The sequence below is a fragment of the Egretta garzetta genome, unplaced genomic scaffold, assembly GCF_000687185.1.
Source record: "Egretta garzetta isolate BGI_Z169 unplaced genomic scaffold, ASM68718v1 scaffold656, whole genome shotgun sequence".
In the NCBI taxonomy this organism is placed as follows: Eukaryota; Metazoa; Chordata; class Aves; order Pelecaniformes; family Ardeidae; genus Egretta; species Egretta garzetta.
In genome coordinates, this window is record NW_009259968.1 from 289,358 (window position 1) to 307,836 (window position 18,479).

The 18,479-nt window shown below is 40.3% G+C and overlaps 1 protein-coding gene across 5 annotated transcripts in view; it reads right to left on the bottom strand.

Moving 5' to 3' along the window:
- Positions 1–2,971: 2,971 nt before the first annotated feature.
- PPHLN1 (periphilin 1) overlaps positions 2,972–18,479 on the bottom strand; it is a 72,804-nt gene continuing 57,296 nt past the window's right edge. For all 5 annotated transcript variants that reach the window (XM_035895803.1, XM_035895806.1, XM_035895802.1 and 2 more), the window contains one exon: positions 2,972–5,488. In XM_035895803.1, the coding sequence (XP_035751696.1) occupies positions 5,279–5,488 (210 nt within the window). In that variant the 3' untranslated portion in view covers positions 2,972–5,278. The remainder of the gene's footprint in view (positions 5,489–18,479) is intronic.

Here is an 18,479-nt window from a genome sequence, read left to right on the forward strand (position 1 = left end):
ACCGTTTTTCTTGTTATTTTTCAGCTGGAAGCTTTGGCAGTGGATAGAAGCCTTTCCTTGTGCTCAGTCTTACTCAGAAAAAAAAAAATAAAAAATTCAGAGGCACGTTTGCCTGTGCAAGGGGACAATAAACCTCCTGTCCCGGTGCCGTGCGGTTCCCCAGGCCTTGTCCCCTCAAGAGGTGACTGGGCCGCGGCAGGCGGGGCCGGGCTGCCCCCCGCCGAGGGGAGCAGCACCCCGGCGGCTGAGCAGCTTGTCCAGAGCTGGTTTAGATGCCTCTGCTCCGAGATGCGCACGTCTTCCTCGCCTCTGTCAGGCTGCAGGACCACAAGCAATTAAAAGCATTGGAAAACATTCAGGAAGCGCTGTTTTGCTGAGGAACGGCCTGCTAAGAGGCACTCACCTCAGTAACCACACTTAATGAAAGAGGGGCTAACGTGTGTTTTTATCCACTTTAAAAATGCTGCACCAAGTTTGAAGCTGGCCATACAACTTGGGTTAGGTTTTTTTCAGCTTGATGGAAACAAAATTCTGCTTCTTTGGTTTTATTGTTCACTTCCTATGAGAAATGTTTCTAATCGATTCTTCCACCTTAAATATAAAGAGAATGGTATGGGATATAGCGTCTGCTACCAATCATCACAAGACTCCGATACAGTCACCAAAGCCATAAATTCTGTTTTCTGTTATTAGAAGTAGTACCTATATTCCAAGTGGAGCTTATAGCCCGGTAAGCACCTAAGCACCACACAGCCGCTCGCTCACTCCCCCTGAGTGGGATGGGGAGAGAATCAGAAGGATAAAAGTGAGAAAACTCATGGGTTGAGGTCAAGACAGTTTAATAAGTCAAAGAAAACCCCAAACCAACACCAAACCCCAAACAAAAAAACCCACCACACTCCAGTTGCTCACAACCAGCCAACCAATACCCAGCCAGTCTCTGAGCAAGAGCAGCCCTGGCAAACTTTCCCCCTCCTGCACTGATTTTATTGCTGAGCATGATGTCATATGGTATGGGATATCCCTTTGGTCAGTTGGGGTCAGCTGTCCAGGCTGTACCCCCTCCAAACCTCTTGCCCACCCCCAGCCTACTCGCTGGTGGGGTGAGGTGAGGAGCAGGAAAGGCCTTGACTCTGTGTGAGCACTGCTCAGCAGTTACTAAAATATCACTGTGTTACCAACGCTGTTTCCATCACAAATGCAAAACATAGCCCTGTGAAAGCTACTACAAAGAAAATTAACTCTATCCCAGCCCAAACCAGTACAACCTTGACAATAGTGAGAAATGTTAGGGCAATACATTCTGCTCATTCTCATCAAAAGAGGAAACCTTGCACAGAAAACAGGGTCGCAAGGAACCGGTCCTTCTCTGACACATGGTATCACCTCCCCTCATATCTGCAGTGGGTTTATTGTTGATTTTCACACCAACTACTTACGTTGTCACTTAAAGCTGCGAACTCACCCAGTGAGGTTACAGATTCATTCAGAACTGCTCCAGCCTCAACAGATAGCATTGAATTTCCACGCTCCTTTCCTTCCTTTTCCTTGTCCCTTTTTATTCTTTTAAAGGTATCTTCTCATTAATGAGCACAAGGAGTAAGGGGTTTTTTTTTGTTTTCAGGAGCTCTTAAGGTGACGAAGAAAATAAATTCCTCCAGCACAGCATCCAGTTCCTTCCACCAATGTTCTTCCTACCCCTTCCCAGGAGCCCCATCAAGGCTGTCCACAAGACCACAGACAACTTTTTACATAGATATGAAATAAAGCCGAAGTACATGTTTGTTTCTATAGGAAACAAGACTAAAAGCCATGTTTCTTGCTTAAGTTAAGTGATTGGCATAATATTTTACTTGGATCAACAGAAAGCATACATCACAAAAGGTTCAACGGCAACATTCAACATAATGACAAGTATTAAATGGAAAACCAGTTATATCACTCATGAATAGGAATTAAACCTTTCACAGAAATAGCACTTATAAAAAAAATTCAAAAGGCTCCTTCATTCATGAGTAAAATTTAATCCATTCTAAAAAAAAAAGTCAGATTAAGCTAAGGACAACCTAGCAAACTTCTGAAAGATCTTACTGACCTATTAGCTAATCTAAAAAACCCAAGAATATTGGCTGATAGGTTGGGCTCAAAGAGTTATAGTAAAGGGGGTTGCATCAGGCTGATGGCCAGTCACCACTGGGGTTCCTCAGGGCTCAATTTTAGGGACAGTGCTCTTTAATGTTTTTATAGATTATATGGACTCGGCAGTGAAACGTACATAAGTTTGTCAACAATATTAAACTTGGAGGAGCTGTGGACTCCCTCGAGGGTAGAAAGGCCTTTCAGAGATTCCTGGATAGACTAGAGAGCTGGGCAGTAACCAACCATACAAAATTTAAAAAGAGCAAGTGCTGGATTCTCCATCTGGGATGGGGTAATCCTGCTTATATGTACAAATTGGGGGACAAGAGGGTGGAGAGCAGCCCTGTGGAAAGAGATCTGGGGGGTTGGGTTGATGGCAACAGTGTGCCCTGGCAGCCAAAAGGGCCAACCTTGTCCTGGGGTGCATCAAGCACAGTATTGCTGGCCGATCAAGGGAGGTGACAGTCCCACTCTGCACTGCACTGGTGTGATGCCACCTGAAGTACTGCGTCCAGTTTTGAGTGCCTCAATATAAGAAGGACATCAGACTATTGGAGTGTGTCCAGAGGAGGATGATCAAGATGGTGAAAGGTCTCAAGGACAGTTATGAGGAGCAGCTGAGGTCACTCAGCTTGTTCAGCTTGGAGAATAGAAGGCTGAGGGGTACCCTCATCGCAGTCAACAACTTCCTCACAGGGGGCAGCGGAGGCGCTGATCTCCTCTCTCTGGCGACAAGCAATAGGACAGGAGGAAATGGAACGAAGTTGTGTCAGGGGAAGTTCAGACTGGACATTAGGAAAAGGTTCTTCACTGGGAGGGTGATCGGTCACTGGAACAGGCTCCCCAGGGAAGTGATCACAGCACCAAGCCTGTCAGAGTTCAAGGAGTGTCTGGACAACGCTCTTAGTCATGTGGTTTAGTTTTAGGTAGTCCTGCAAGAGGCAGGGAGTTGGACTCAATGATCCTGATGGGTCCCTTCCAACTCAAGATATTCTAGGATTCTAAGATAGTAAACTTAGGTCTTACTTTACAGAACACTTGAAAAATCAGATATTTTTATCATAGTAAATTTAATCAGGCCTCTAACAAAGGAGACTCCTAACAAACTGTACAGTAATGATGGACATTTTTAATCAAAAATATATTAAACATGATTTCAGTATTTTTCTCCATCAGCATTTCTAACCCAAAGCAGAAACTCTGATGTAACACCCTGGAAGGGCTCTCGGTCCTGTAGGCAAGTAGTGAAGCGCTGTAGTTACGCTTCTGCCTCAGAGAAGGCTTTGCCTGTGGTTTCATAGCTGATCTTGGTAAGCCAGGTTGTTGCAAGAAGGGGCGGGTCAGGTCTAGCTACTGTGCCGCAACAGGTTGCCTCTCTTCCTCCCTCCCCCTCCCCAAATTAGCATCCTGTAGGATCCGTGAGCTGATTCCCACTCACTGCGCAGCCCACGCAATCCCAAGTGCCCACAAGGTAAGTTGTAGGTCATCTCCTTTGAGCAATGTGAACTCTTAGAAACCAACAAAAGCTGACTGCAAAAAACCACACCCTACTGACATTAAAACTAATCAGGCATCTCAGGAATCTGATGTAATACATATTTAATATAGCATATCAAGATTTGCATGTGTAAGATGCTGTGATACATACAGTACCTTGTAGATGCAAAATCATTGCTATTTCATGTATTTTTCTGCAAGCCATTCTGATGAAATCTGAGAAGCTGTCTTGATAAGGGGGCTGAATTCAATTATTTTTTCATTTAAAAATACTGTGCACTTTGGAAATGGTAAGCTTTAGTCATTAGTCCTTTTACAGAGTTTCATGTGTTTTTAAATGCAAATGTATACAAAATAATCATGCTTATACTTACCTCTTTGTGATTGTGGACTCAAATTATTCCTTTCCTAAAATGTTCATAAAAGACAGTACCTTATTAAATGTAAAGCTGTGCACAATCCAATGGTCAGGACACTGCCAATGAGTCCTGGATATTTTTCATCTCTGAAAACTAATCAAGAAGCACTGGCAGCCTCTTGACTCTCCTCAACCACTTCTCCCCAACTACAGGTTGCTCTATCAGGCCAAAAGTGGCTCCAGACATTACACAGACTTGCCTAGGTTTGAAATGATGATGAATTTGGGACCTTAGGGTTCATCTTCCCATTATATCTAATCCAAAGCAACTTGGAGTTACTAAAGAGACAGTGCCACTCGTTTGCCTTGCCTCACTTGGCCATCCCAAATCCCTGTGCCTTCTTGATGTCAGACGTAAAGATTCCACAGCCTCCCAACTGTTAAAACTAACGCATAAAAAGTGGTGAGAAGGTGTAAGGGGGAGGGGGAGAGAGTAGGAGAAGGGACCATTCCCTGCTCAGTGGCTGCCTGCAGTTACACTCTGTAAGGTGTAGTCAAAAGCATAACAAAGGTAACATTTAGTTCCAAATATTGACAAAAAATGGAGTTAATCCTACATAATACTGCTTACTAGTGACTAATGACTCACAATATGGAAAACACCAAAATTTAAAAGGCATTTGCAGAACCTGCAATTAGAGCAAAAATACAGCACTTAGGTCAAGTAGTTAGAGTTGCTCTGGCAGTCAGAGACTAGAGATAACCCCTAGTGTGATTTTACAGAATGAACCTGAAGTTTAAAATTAAACTATAATAAATAATTTAAATCAGAGTTGTGAACAATTTTGCAAGTCTTCCCTTCCTATAGCATATGTGAAAACAAGACATATTTCTGCATAAGTTGAGGAATGAAGAGCTGCTTCTTGTTATTTTAATAAAAAATACAGTGTTTGAAGTTACACTTATAAACATCAAAACATAAGTGTACATCCATCAGACTGAACATTTTTTCCTAGGTAACTGTGTAAAGGTTTCAAAAATAGTTTGTCACTTTACAGCATTTTGAAAAGAACATCCTTTCAAAGGAATATATGTCAAGAAGTACAGGTAGGAAGAATACAATTGTGGAGACCACAGTGAACAAGATAGAGCCACCTGAGCTACTACGAAGGAGTGCAGGCCTTGGGTTCAAATCTCCAACAAGATCTCCTCTTTCCCCGCAAAAAGCAGATTTATGTATTATGGCATACACAATGCAGAGGATCTAAAAGCATATTTTTGTCCTTAGTATGAGCCCTCTTTGAAGGATTCTGACAGATCTTGATTGGCAGCATCATACTGAGCAATGAAATGTTTGAGTTCTTCAATGCATCGCTCACCTATTTCATGCAAATTCTGCCTCAGGGCAAACTGAATGGACTTCTCCAATGATGGATCTTTATCAATTAGCATCTTCACTACCATGCCAAAGGTTTCACAGTCTTGTCTGTAGACCTAGGAAAAAAACACATTTTAGAAAATTATTAAATGCAAGACTCTTTACATTAGCACACCAACAGCCCTCTCACTGAGCTCAGTGCTACTGCAGATCCAAACCAAAGAATATTGGATTTAACGCAAATTTCAACTGTAAGACGTATTTGCCTTTTCCTCTCTTCTGACTGGCCCCAATACAAACATTACTAGTTCAGAACTGTCTGGATAAAAGAACTAACGCTTATTGGGAGAAATGCCTTAAAAACAGAGTAAGTTCCTCTCGCAGCAATATTTAATAAATAATGGCAAAGTGCAAATGCTAAAGCAGATTTTCATTACAAATATATGTAAAATTAATTTAACTGTGGCATGTCCAGCAACCTCAGTCTTTATACAAAGCAGCAATAACTTAGTCTGTAGTCTTCCCTAATACTTTAAATAGAAGTACATTTAAATAATTTCACCAAGTCATGCTTGTTTGTTATGTATCTGTTTGTCATAGAAGTCCTTGACAAACAGTTTAACTGCATTGGTGATTCAACCACTAAGGACAAGAGAAATCTTGGCAGTGGTTTACATGAACCCATCTCCTCTTGTGCTGCATGTAGGGAATGAAGAGTTTGCAAGTCAGTTATGTACCACAGTCGAGGAGAAGTAACTTCTCACTATCACTGCAGCTGTTTTTTAAACAAACATCTGACAATGCTCTTAGGCTGTTTTCAAAGCAAGTCAGTGTCCTTTCAATTTTTTATTTTTTTTTTCTTCAAATTCCAGCTAAGGTTATTAATCTAAACACAGACCAGAAAAGGAACTTGTCAAATTCTTTCAACTGCCAGATGCAGTTCATTTTCACACCTCTTTGGCCGATTTCCATTAGGAAATACACTGGTTTTTTGAATGAAGATAAGTCAGTTTTATATCTCTGTACACTTTTTAGGGGGGAAAAAAAAAGCTAAAGCACTGATATTCCTTAAAATAGGATTATCTTTTAGTATTGTGTGCTTGTGTTAGAACTTGATCTTTACAGAGAAGTGTGACCCTTTCCTCCCACATTTATCTATATTGTGGACACAAACAATATAATAACTGTATATAAGAAATTATACATTAGTAAAAAAGAAAAAAACAAAAAACAAAACCAAAAAACCCCCCACAACCAACACCACCACACCGTGTTATTCATAAGGACCAGTCCAAGGGCAGCTGAAGCATATTCATGTCAGAGGAGCAGGAGAAAAAAAAAAACAAACAACTTCCTGCATACTTATTAAACTATACTCAGAAACACAGTGATTTAACAGGATACCTTTAATAAAGACAGTTCTCAAATGTTTGATAGTATATTCTACAATAATAGTTTAAAACGAGACCCGCTTTTCAAACACCAGCTGGCAAATAAAAGAAACCCTTTTGGAAGAAACCCATTTTCAATAGAGATTAAGAAGTCAAAAAGAGTAGTGCAGCCCAAAACAAACTGGAGCTAAACATCTTGAGCGTGGAAACGGTGTGCATGTGGCATTTTTTCTGAGAGGGGATTTATTTCCTGCTTTGTATGTTTGGTTCTTCGGTAGTAAAATATCAGCAAGAAACAGACTCTCGGAGTTCATGTTCCACAGCAAGTGAAACACAGTACTTGCTAAGAGAACTTCAAACACAGCAAATTTGGGTTTCTTTTTATCTGACCCTTTCCAAGGAAAAAACTCAGGAAGAATTGCTGTATCTGATTAGCCATATGACAGACAGATGGTATTTCACTCGGGAAAACTCATGCCTTTCAAGTACTTTCAGCGTGCTTGCTAGGACCTTCACAGAATGATTTCTGAAAGGTTTTTTTCTCCCCACCCAGAGCCATTATGTTTTGGGGGAAACAGTTCAAAACTACCTCCCCCCCCCCCTCTCTTTTTTTTTTTTTTTTTTAGTTCTTTCCTCCATCTCGGTTTTATTTTATGCAGGTACTTCAAATATATTTTCCTGGTCTACCTCGATAGTATTGGGCATGAGACGGTGCTTGTAGTAGCTCTTACCTCTTGTACAGCAATACCTGCAGGTAATGTCTATTTATCCTATTTTATCACCTTTGAAGTGGTCAGACCAAGGATGTGTGAATGATTTTCCACAAGTAAACAAACCTGGTAACTGTCAGTCTTCAGAGGATGCTGTGCAACACCGGCACGAGTGAAACCCTGACACTAATCAAGGACACAGATGCATCACCCCATCTTTGTACGGGAAGGCACCCAAAGCTACAGCTGAAGAAATGCTCTACTTGGTCTTCAAATGCTCTACTTGCGTCTTCAAATTAATGGCAAATAGTGCTATCTGCTATTTCCCTGACACGCCACAAAGAGCTAACCCAGATGAAATTCTCTGACCCGTAGCATAGAAATATGAGCTCAATCGAAGCACGTTCTTCAAAACTTTCACAAAAGAAGACTTGGGGGAGAATCAAGAGAGCCATCGTTGCTGCTGGTCTGGAGTCACTTTGCTATCACGACAACCTGAAACCTAAACACCTTCATACAGGAGACGAATGGTTTCAATACCTTCTGACAAAAGACTTTAAAAAAACCCAACAGATTTGACCTAAAATAGGGGAAGAGGGCGAAGGTGGAGCAGGAAGGCAGTTTTAACAACAGAAAACAAAGGAAACAGCTCAGCTCCTCTAACAACAATGGAGCAATTTTCCCTCAACAAGCTTTCTACCCCAGCTGCTAATTCTGATCCTCCTGGTGCAATCTGCCTCCTCCTCAATTGTGCTGATAAACCCATTTGTATAGCTGTGACATAAATTGCATCACGGAGATGATCCCTTTTACAATTACTTCCCCACCAATTAATGTGATTCAGTGATTCAATTCTAAAACCAGATGCATCAGCACAACTGAAAGAACTGCGAACCACGGTCATGAAGTGCAAATAACTTCATAAACCAGTTTGCATTTGAAGCCAGTGCACAAGTAACAACCCTCAGGGAGAAGTTACTATGCTTTGCTGAAGGGAGTAGAGACTATCAATTACAAGAATATCAATTACTGCTTCATCAACTATTTGGGAAAAAAAATACAATCAACTTTTGAAAAAATTGTGAAAGCATTCAAAGCTCTCAAAAAAGATGGTGTGGCATATTAAAATCCATCTTCTCCACAGAAGAGGAGGAGGCTATTTGTGGAAAATAAGCCGAGAATGGGATGCTTAAGGAAGAAAGAAAACCACAGAAAAGACTCAAAACAAGCAAAAAACCTCTCTGCTGAGAAAAATACTGGAAGAACTTATGACCCAACAATGTTTGAAAATATCCCTAACTTTAAAATACCATCTGATACTGATTTTGAGCTCAGACCACAGAAAGCTCATCTGTAAACATCTGGAACTAAAACCTGAAAATGATTCCATGTGTGTGGAAAGAAGAAATAACATTTTTATACTGAAAAACAAGAAAGGGAGATACCAAAGACACGATTATTCTGTCTGATATATACGTCAGGTATTCCTGAAAACAGCTAAAGCCATAGGGTGATCATTTACCAAGGCCATAGCATACTTTTATTCTCTGACCTAAGCTACAGCACCAGCATAATGGAAATGTGCAACACTTTAGTAAGCAGATGAAGGAGAAGCAGAAACTGCTCTTCTATTCCCAAATATATAAATATATTTATATTTATTTTATATATACACACACTATATATATATATAGCCTTGATCTTCCAACAAATGAGACTTACATAAGCTGAATTCAGGTTCTCGTTGAAGAGTTTTCCAAAATCAGCACATCTGGCATCTGTGAGCTCAGCAGATCAGAAATATGGCTACTTTTATGTTATACTTGTGGCATTTTAGCTCTTTTTATTCTTACATGATAATAGCATAGAAGCTCTGGCTGAGATCAACTCTTCACCGCGCTAGTCTCTGTATAAACACCTAGGCTTTGTCTAGACAAAAATCTAAAGGTATGATGCACCTGCAGTATGTTAGTGAATACTACTCATATAGCTGAGAAAACTAAACCAAAATTTGCACTTAGAGCTGTTTAAATACAGCTAAAAGACGTTTACTTCCAGATCTAGCTACAGCAATGGAGACGTTAGTCCCCCAGGTTGGAGGTGATCACCAGTTGGACATGATCAAGCGCTAGAACTCACCAGCAGAATGAAACTTTTGAGAACTCCCTAATCTGCATCTATGCAATGTTTTCACAGTTAAACAAAAAGCACCATCAACAGTGAATTAAATTACAATGTATGACACTGGCATGGCAGTAATGAAGGATACCTCATATTTTCTTTTTCCAGGTCAGCTCTGGGACATCAGCCTCTGGTGGGGAAGAAGAGGGGCAGAAGCAAACAGATGAGGACTGCTCATTTCTTAGACTGCTATATCCCTCCTGCAATCACAATCTAAAAATGGCCTTTGGCTTCAACCAAAGAAAACATATGGAAGGACTCAGCTGACGGGTGGAGAACACTGTCACCAAAAACCTGGTTGTACATCTGAACTCTGGGCGTGGATGAAATTATACCCAGCTAGGGAATACCTTGATAACATCTGTACTACTCACTGACAAACTCCGCATCACTTCCTTTCTGCGCCTAGCACAGCCCCATATTCTTCTCTGAAACTATTCCAGAGTTGCCTGTGTATTTTGCGCAACAGAGCTGTCAGACAACATAAACAGTAATGAGAACAAAAACTAGAACTTAAGATGTCCTCCCCTGCAAGTGACTACAGTCCACAGAAGAGTATTGTCCTTGGTCTCATACCTGGCCAAAAAGCAGCTTCATTTAAACAGCAAGAGTGGACACAATATTCAAAGAAGATGAGACCAAGAAAAACAGTTAAAATGGAGATATTCACAACCCTTATTTCAATGATGCACTAAGAGTTTCCTCAGCTTAGCTCTACAGTCTGTGTTTTTAATTGCTCGAGGTGATTTAGAACAGCTAAAACTACCGCTTCTGCTCTAAGCAGCCTTTGAAGAAGAGGGAAGCAAGGGAGAAGTTCCCTGATAATTGGAAAGACCCTCAGGAAGACTGGTCCCACCAGGCTGCAAGTTAGCCTCTGTACCTCCGATGTCCTCAGCTGGTAGAAAGTACAACTGAGAAGCAAACAGGAGATGCAAATTTCTCCCCTCTGTCTCAGAAAGGAGTCAACTGAATCTTCATTTCTCATTTCTGGGAGAATTGTTCTCATGAATGTGCTTTATTTTATATAAAGATAGAAAACATTAACTATCTTCCAGCTATAGTTTTGAACAAATATGACTGTGGCACTTTTTTTGAATACTCTTTGCTTTATGCACATGTAAAAGCGTCTTGAATAGGAATCACGAGACTTGGGCATGCAAAGCTTGAGCAGCTTTATGCAAGAGATGGGCAAATTCATTGCAATGCAGAAGGTGGTACTTCTGCCCACAAACACAAGCAGGACCAACGGGCACGAGGAGGGCCACATCCATTAAGTGGATGTGATGATTTAGCAAGTGCAACTGATGCCCATGATTTAAACTGCAATTTCCAACACCTCTTGCTCTTTTTCATCGCCATCTTTCCTGCATTTTTGAGTATCCTTATAATTCCATACATTTACGGATTCGTCTAACGCTTTCTCACCTCCACCAGCATTCCTTTTTCACAGCAACACGACGCAACTCTAGGCTCTCTGAGCAGCTCTGCACCCTATGTATACAGCCCACCATCAGTGCTTGTGAGTCAGTGCTCAAGATGCCTGTTCATCCAGATGCTCCTCATCCAGAAAGCCAAAGACCCTCAAGGCTCAGTTCACACGGGGAAAGGAGTTAGGGTTGTGGCTCAGAAACCACGTTAAACAGCCTGCAACCTTTAGATACCAACTCACCCTTGAGAAGATCCAACATGCCCAGCAATCACAATCTTGTATCTGCGATTCACGCAAGTATTCATTTAATGTATTATCTTTCAGAAGACAGCAACTTTTCAGTTACTAAGGGCGCATTTCCCACAAGTATCAAATACCTCATGCAAGGGGGAAAGAAGCAACATGCTCACTGGTAGTTGTTTGATTTCTGACAAAGACAGAGCTTGAACTTGCAGAGCACAAGCACAGCCCAGGTTTGAAAGCCGTACCACATCCCCTCCAGACACCCCATTAATGAAAGAGTGAACCTCCTGAAATCTCTCTTGCTTCAATGATGACGCCCCAGGGCTCCTCTACACAGGTAACAGCTTTTGTTCCCCCAGCTAAACCACCATAGCTAGCTTGGTACAGCCCTCCGGTGGTATGAGCCAGCTTCTTATTTCCCCCTCCTCAGCAGACCCAAAATAAGTCTGGCAAAGCACTCTTCTGTTAACACAGCCGCATCTATGCCAGGTTTTCTGGCATGGGCAGACAGACTACAAGGTATAATTTTTCTTGTACTCCTAACTAAGAGCTATGCTAAAAGATTTTGTAATGTAGACCTAGATCTAAGCTGACTGCATATGCAGTAAGATTTTGCATTATAATTGTACATATAAATTCTAGCAAACTGGGAAACTACTATACATTGAATGACTTCAGCAAAGTGTTTTCCTTGCCAAAGACATCTTTTAGAAGAAATCATTACCTCTCCCCAAATCACTACTTTTTAATTTATTTACATACTATCTTGGATTTTTCTCAACCATGTAAATTAGACTTTATCAACCTACCCAAAATTTACTCTCCTCAAGTACAATAAGCTAATCCTCTACTGAAAGAGTACAGAGCAATTTTCATTACTGCAGCGGCAATGTAATTGTACTGTTATGTTTATGAGCACAATATATAAATTTATAGCTCCACAGTGCAAAGAATGCTCAGAACTGTCATTAAACCACTTGCAGACAATTCCCATGATCAAGGCATTTAAAATTGGTTTTCTACCAAGATGAACTATTTTTATGGTTACAAAAAAGCTAAATTAACGTACAACAAATTTAATACTTGGTTACAATACTGGTATACAATTTTTAATTATAAAATATCAACAAGTCTATTCCTTTCTTAAAAATGCATTAACAATTTTGCCTTGAATCTATGTAATAATTCCTGCACCCATTAATCAATGTGTTTATAGACCAATTAGATATTCATTGAAATGCAAATTGGGGGAAACAAGTTATTTAATCTACTATGTAATAATGAACAATTTCATGTTAATTTGCTACTTACTGGAGACATGCAAAATATTAAAGTTATTTCCACTTAAATGCAATTCTGCCTCCCTTTCCATTGAAAGTTTCAAGTGCCTGGTTTAATAGATTTAATCAGCTTTTAGCATGTAAACCCACCATTTTTGGCATCTGAATACCTGACTGAAAGGTCTGCTGGAGGTCCCTCATGTGGAATGGATGCTGATACAGCCATCATTTTAAAAGCAGCATGAATTCCCATTATGAACTCTGCTTTGCCCTCAAGGACCGGGGCTGGCAACGTGGGGGGCGGCGGCACGCAAGCACAGTGCAGCGGGGACGGGCGCTGGGAGCTGCAGCTGAGGCCACCCAGCTCTGAACTCCCCAGGAGCCGGTCGCTGCTCCCCACACGGGGCCACGGTGCTTCTGTTCAGCTGGTCTACAGCATCTTGCTTCTAGGACACAGCATCTCCTGCCTGCAGTTTTATTTATTCCTTTGATTAAACTAATTTGAAAGAGGAATGCTGTCTAACACAATGCCACTGCAAGGCTTCCCGCTTCATTTTAAAAGTAGAACCCTAGTACGAAAAGAGATGAAAAGTGCTCTGTAAAACTGGGGGGTGGGTGTCTATGTCTACAGTAACAAACTCTCCGCTGAGTTTACACGTACATTTTAAGGCTGAAACCCCTGAAGAGTCAGCTTGGGTCCCGAGACACCGCTCTGGTCTTTTCCATGCTGTGTAATACACTGGGAAGAAAACACGCAGGCCCAATTATTTACTTGCATGAAACCATTATCTCCAGTTTAAGCTCAAGACACCATCTGGATGCTCCTTTGCTTCATATCATGCCCCTGGTGACACCTTTGCAATTACCATGAAGTCATGGGGTTTGCACAGGGTGGAGTCCATGGCAGCCCAGGGGAAGCCCTGGCTCAGGTGTGCAATGGCTGCAGGACCGCCCGAGCAAAGCCCCGCTGCCTTGGCTTCGGCACGTCAGCCTCATCTTCCTATGGCTTCTGTTCTGCAGGGCCCTCCCCTTCAGCAACAGGGCTTGTAATCATCACCTCTGTGGAGAAGCACCATCCCTCCTCAACTCCTTTCTTCTTCCCTTCACCATCCAAACCAAAAAAATCACACGTTTTTGTACATTTACTCAATGCTTATAAAGCAATCTAACGATGGAACATACAGCTTTCGTATGACACTGTTGAGCAGAGCCAAAAAGTAATAAAAATAAAAAGCAATTAAAAAGACAAGTCCGCGACAACCATAGTGTTTACAGCTCCATTTACACAACAAGGACAAATCTGTCAAGCAAGGCTATATAATTCTAAACAACCATAGCAAAAACCAGCCAAGTTGGTACCGTTTAGAAATCTGTTCATACGAACTATTGAACTGTCTCAGCTCTCTTTTAATTCAAAGCAAACAGGGAAAGCATCACATACAAAGGGTTCTGCACAGTGCAGGATTAACCTTAGACTGCTATGACCTGTACTGCCTGGCAATTAAATTAGTAACTGGAAAGTTCAGCAACAGAGTTCTCATTTATTAAAACCTACACTTTCCAAATAGTTCCCCATTGCTTTAAAATTACTACAAACAAGTTCTCAATAAGAAGCAAGATGTTTACTTTAGATACATTGCTAGGAAATCCATATATTTACTTTAATAATTTTTAATACTACAGTGAAGGACTTCAAGCAAATGTTTAAATGAACAGGAATTGATACACAACGAAAATGTACATGATGATACACTTCATTTAATGTTACATTTTGGCAAGAGCAAGTGCATTATTACTTCTTCAAGAATGTCTTGCTCAATCAAGCAGAAGTAGCTCCCATGTGGGAGAGCGAGGACTATTATGTTACATGGTTTTACTGGAGATAATTCTTTACTAAACCAATCAGACCACATAATAACAGCATTCTAACACCGACTACAGGCCCTTGGAGACCAGTTTGTGTGTGGCCTAGATTTCATAGGCTTCTTTACAACAGATGTGTTGGATGAGGGTAGTGTTACTTCATATATTAACTTGTGTGTTCCTTAGGTAAAACAGCAGTATTAGTTTAAGTTCTACCTCTTACATATTCTTCTTAGAGAAAGTGCATGCCTTCTGCAAGCAGATGATAAATCTGAATTCAACGAATCCATAGCAATTACAATTCATCAGTTTCTAAACCTCACTAGAAGTACTGATAATCTCTTGAAGATATATCAATGACATCTTTTCAGCTCACACATAAGAATATCCAGCTGTATGTTTAAGAATGCCCAGCTACAAACAACTGTGCGGCTAAGTCCCAAAATTGTCTGAGAGAGCAACAAATTATGTATCTATTAATTTCTCTTTGTTCTGTAATGATCTTCAGTCTAGAAACTGCATTTTCATAGGACAATAAATGAAAACAAAATCCTAAAAGCTCTCCTCTCTGACGGATGCTAAAACAATCCCATTACTTGAAATGCACCAGTTCAGGATTAAACAGGAAATAATCAGCTTTATGCCAAAGGAAGGACCTCGCCCTGCAAGTTTTTATTTATAAAATACTGAATTGATGGAAAGCTATTTCCTAAATCTGCTCCATGGTAAACTTATTGCTCCATCCAAAACAGGAAGGGTGAAGTTTATCTACAAAAGACTCTGTCTATGTTAATTCTCTTGTTAAAAATGCTTTAATAGCTTTCGGTTATAGCCACTGACCATAAAGGAAAGCGATATTGATTCAAGCTTCAGCAGAATGGGCTGTATATTAACAGCAACAATTACATGACAAACCAATCTTCCTTGTCATAAAAACCCACAAATATTTTTGTATGGAAAGTAGAGTAGTTTAAAATCCACATATATGGACTGTGTTGCAGTCTAGGTCAGCAATGGTGCATTTGCTTTTACCAAAAAGTGACTTGTGGTGATTTAGTTTTCCCTCAACAAAAGTCTTCACACTTTCAATTACAACAAATATCCTCAGCTGCAAATACTCGGAGATTCAACATTCTGCATTAAGGCGGCTCATTTTTGTTAATGGGCAAGACAGAATTTTATCCTGAGGTGTGGATCACCTGTATTTTCTTCAATGGCACAATGTAAACGAGCAGCAAGAGAAGAAAACAAAAAAATAAATCTTCCCTTTCCAATTAAGAGCAACTCCCAGCAGACCAGCTGCACGATTAACTGGCAACAGCACTAATGTTATTATAAACTCAAAGCTAGCGGATCGATGAGTTTAAGAACCAGCCCTTAAATGAGAAGACTTTCTCACCATCACTGTCTAAAGAGCAAATTTTTTTTTTTTTTAAAATTCTTTAATGGTTAAAAGAAATGCTAAAGCAGGTTTGGATATGCATGCCAAAGGCTAGGATTTTTAATCACGTGCAGCATAAGGAAAATACTACACAAAATAAGTAAGCTACTGTGTGTAATGGACAACTTTTCAGAAAGGAAAAGCAACAGCTGCAAGAAGAAAAACAATTACTTAGATTACCAACATTTTATTACTTAGTTTATGTTAAACCTTAAGGTTTCTGAAAGTTTAGAATTACTTCACACATTATATTAGCCTCACAAATCAGTTTTATTAGTGCTTCAATAACGGATCAAATTTTTCTTCACGTCCAAGCCATGGTCCTGTCTCTACCCTCTAAATAGTCACTCTCATCATTTACTTTAAGTACTCATTTCAAATATAAAATCAAATAAAGGAAAAAGTAAGCCAAGGCCATATTTTTGAAGACTTCTGTAAGCCTCCCCTGGCTTGTGGATGGGTATCTTTTTCCATATGCAGCTGTGATGGCTGAAAAACCTATTCCCCCTTCCCAGCTGTCACCATCCCGTGCCAGAAATCATCACCCCACTTGTTTGTGTGAGCCAGCAATAATACAGGATTAAATCCTAAAATTGGTTTTTAGTCAAAATCAGCCTGATTAGGCCGTGTGCTAGCACATCAGTTGGGCTGCAGGGAGAAATCACCTATTCTGGGCGAGAAGGCGACGAGCAGCTGTAGATGACATCCAGAAAGGACGTTTTTCTATAGCCTTACTGGTGTGTCCAGTCTCCCCGAGCTCACCCAGGGCTGCTCATAGAACTGCTACCTAACCTAGACAGACAAAGCGCACAGGGTCAGTGCTGGAACGACCACATACCTTAGCATGTATCTTCAGTCAAATACAAATTATATAAAGAAACAGAACATAAAGCGAGCATAATGGCTGGGGGAGGAGCAGGTCAGAAAAGCTGTATGATGAAGCCTCACTTCTCATTGCAAATATATTCATTCCTTCTGTATTTTTAGCATTCCACACCCAAACTACCCCTCCTTCTGAATCTGTTCCCACAATTCTAGCTATTTCCACTTCAATTTGGAAGCAGAAATCCGATCCAAAAATTGGTAAAAAACAGAAAGCATGTCTCTCCCCAAAGAGAAAGCCACAAGGAGTAGAGATTGTCTTTTATGGTTAGTAAATCATATGTCTTAGGGCAGTGATTACCAATTGTGGTTCCAAGGAACGTAGTAGGAGTTCTGCATTTACTCAGTGGATACACCACTGACTGTATCCCACAGTACTTGGAATTAATTATTTGATAAGTTTGGGTTACAGATCGTAAGTAATATTGAAGAATCACAGCAATTAGCTGGTTCAAAAAAGCTTGGAATCACTGATTTTTAAATTGTAACTATTTTTCCATGTGAAAAACAAGCTTAATTTGTATTTAAGAAGATCTTTTGAGACCAAGAACATTGGCTATTTCCTCATTACATGCCTTTATTAATGAGATAGTTAAGCAACGCTGCAGCATTTCAGCACAAGAACTGTTACCTATCATAATCATTAAAGGAATGTCTGCGCTCTTCAATCCAGTGCCACTGAACATTTTCCAGAAGTTGTCTGATGGGGGTGAACTGACAGAGGACAGATTTGGAATGAACTTGGCAAGATATGTGAACACACTCGTGACTTTTTGAAGTGTTCGCTGCTTGTCTTCAGATTCTGGCATTCACTGAAAAGCTTTGATTCTTTTCGAGTCTGCCTTCAGTCAGTCCTTGTAAAAAGTATTACAACCAATAGAAGAAAACTGGGATCATCAAATACTGTTTTGTGTTGGGTTGGTTTTGGAGAGGTTTTTTGAGAGCGCTTTAGCTCTGTATTCTTCAGATAGCTTAGAGCAGCTTTCTGTGATCCCTGACATCTATAAACTGTGAAAAGGGCACAATGCAACAAATTCACCAAGTTTAAAAAAAAAAAAAAAAAAAAAAAGATATATTTCTACTATTCAATAGACAAAATTCGCACAAGGATACTAGTGGTCTAGACTCAGTCCTCTTGGATTTACTTCCTGAAATGTCTTATTTATTCTAACCATAAAACAGGGCGCTGATTATTGTACCACTATTTGTTTATTAGTAATGATGGTAAAGCATCATGTAAATTAACAAGTCAATAAAAAAAAAAAATTAAAGCTAGAACAAATCAGCAGCTGCCCAGCAACTCAGTCAACTTCCTGCAGGTTAAAGATTTGATGAGTATCACCAGCAGCATTACGAACTGTGGCCACTTCAGAGATGCAGCAAGTTCTGCCTCTAACCAACACTCCAATGCGTAGAACTCCAGCAAATCACACTGACAACTGAAGGTATGGGGGGGGTTGATTCTTCAACTAAGCACTTCACAAAATTTCAAATTACCCCCAACTCCTTGATGACTTGAAGATATCCTCAAATAATTAGGAAATCTTAAAAACTGCAAACATATATACTTTGCCACATTAATCTTATATTTAGAGATACATAGGCTATTGTTTGAATAGTCTAAAAGAATTCACTTTAGGGCAGACACCAAATCAAATAATTTCAAGTCAAACAGCTAAAATCTGGG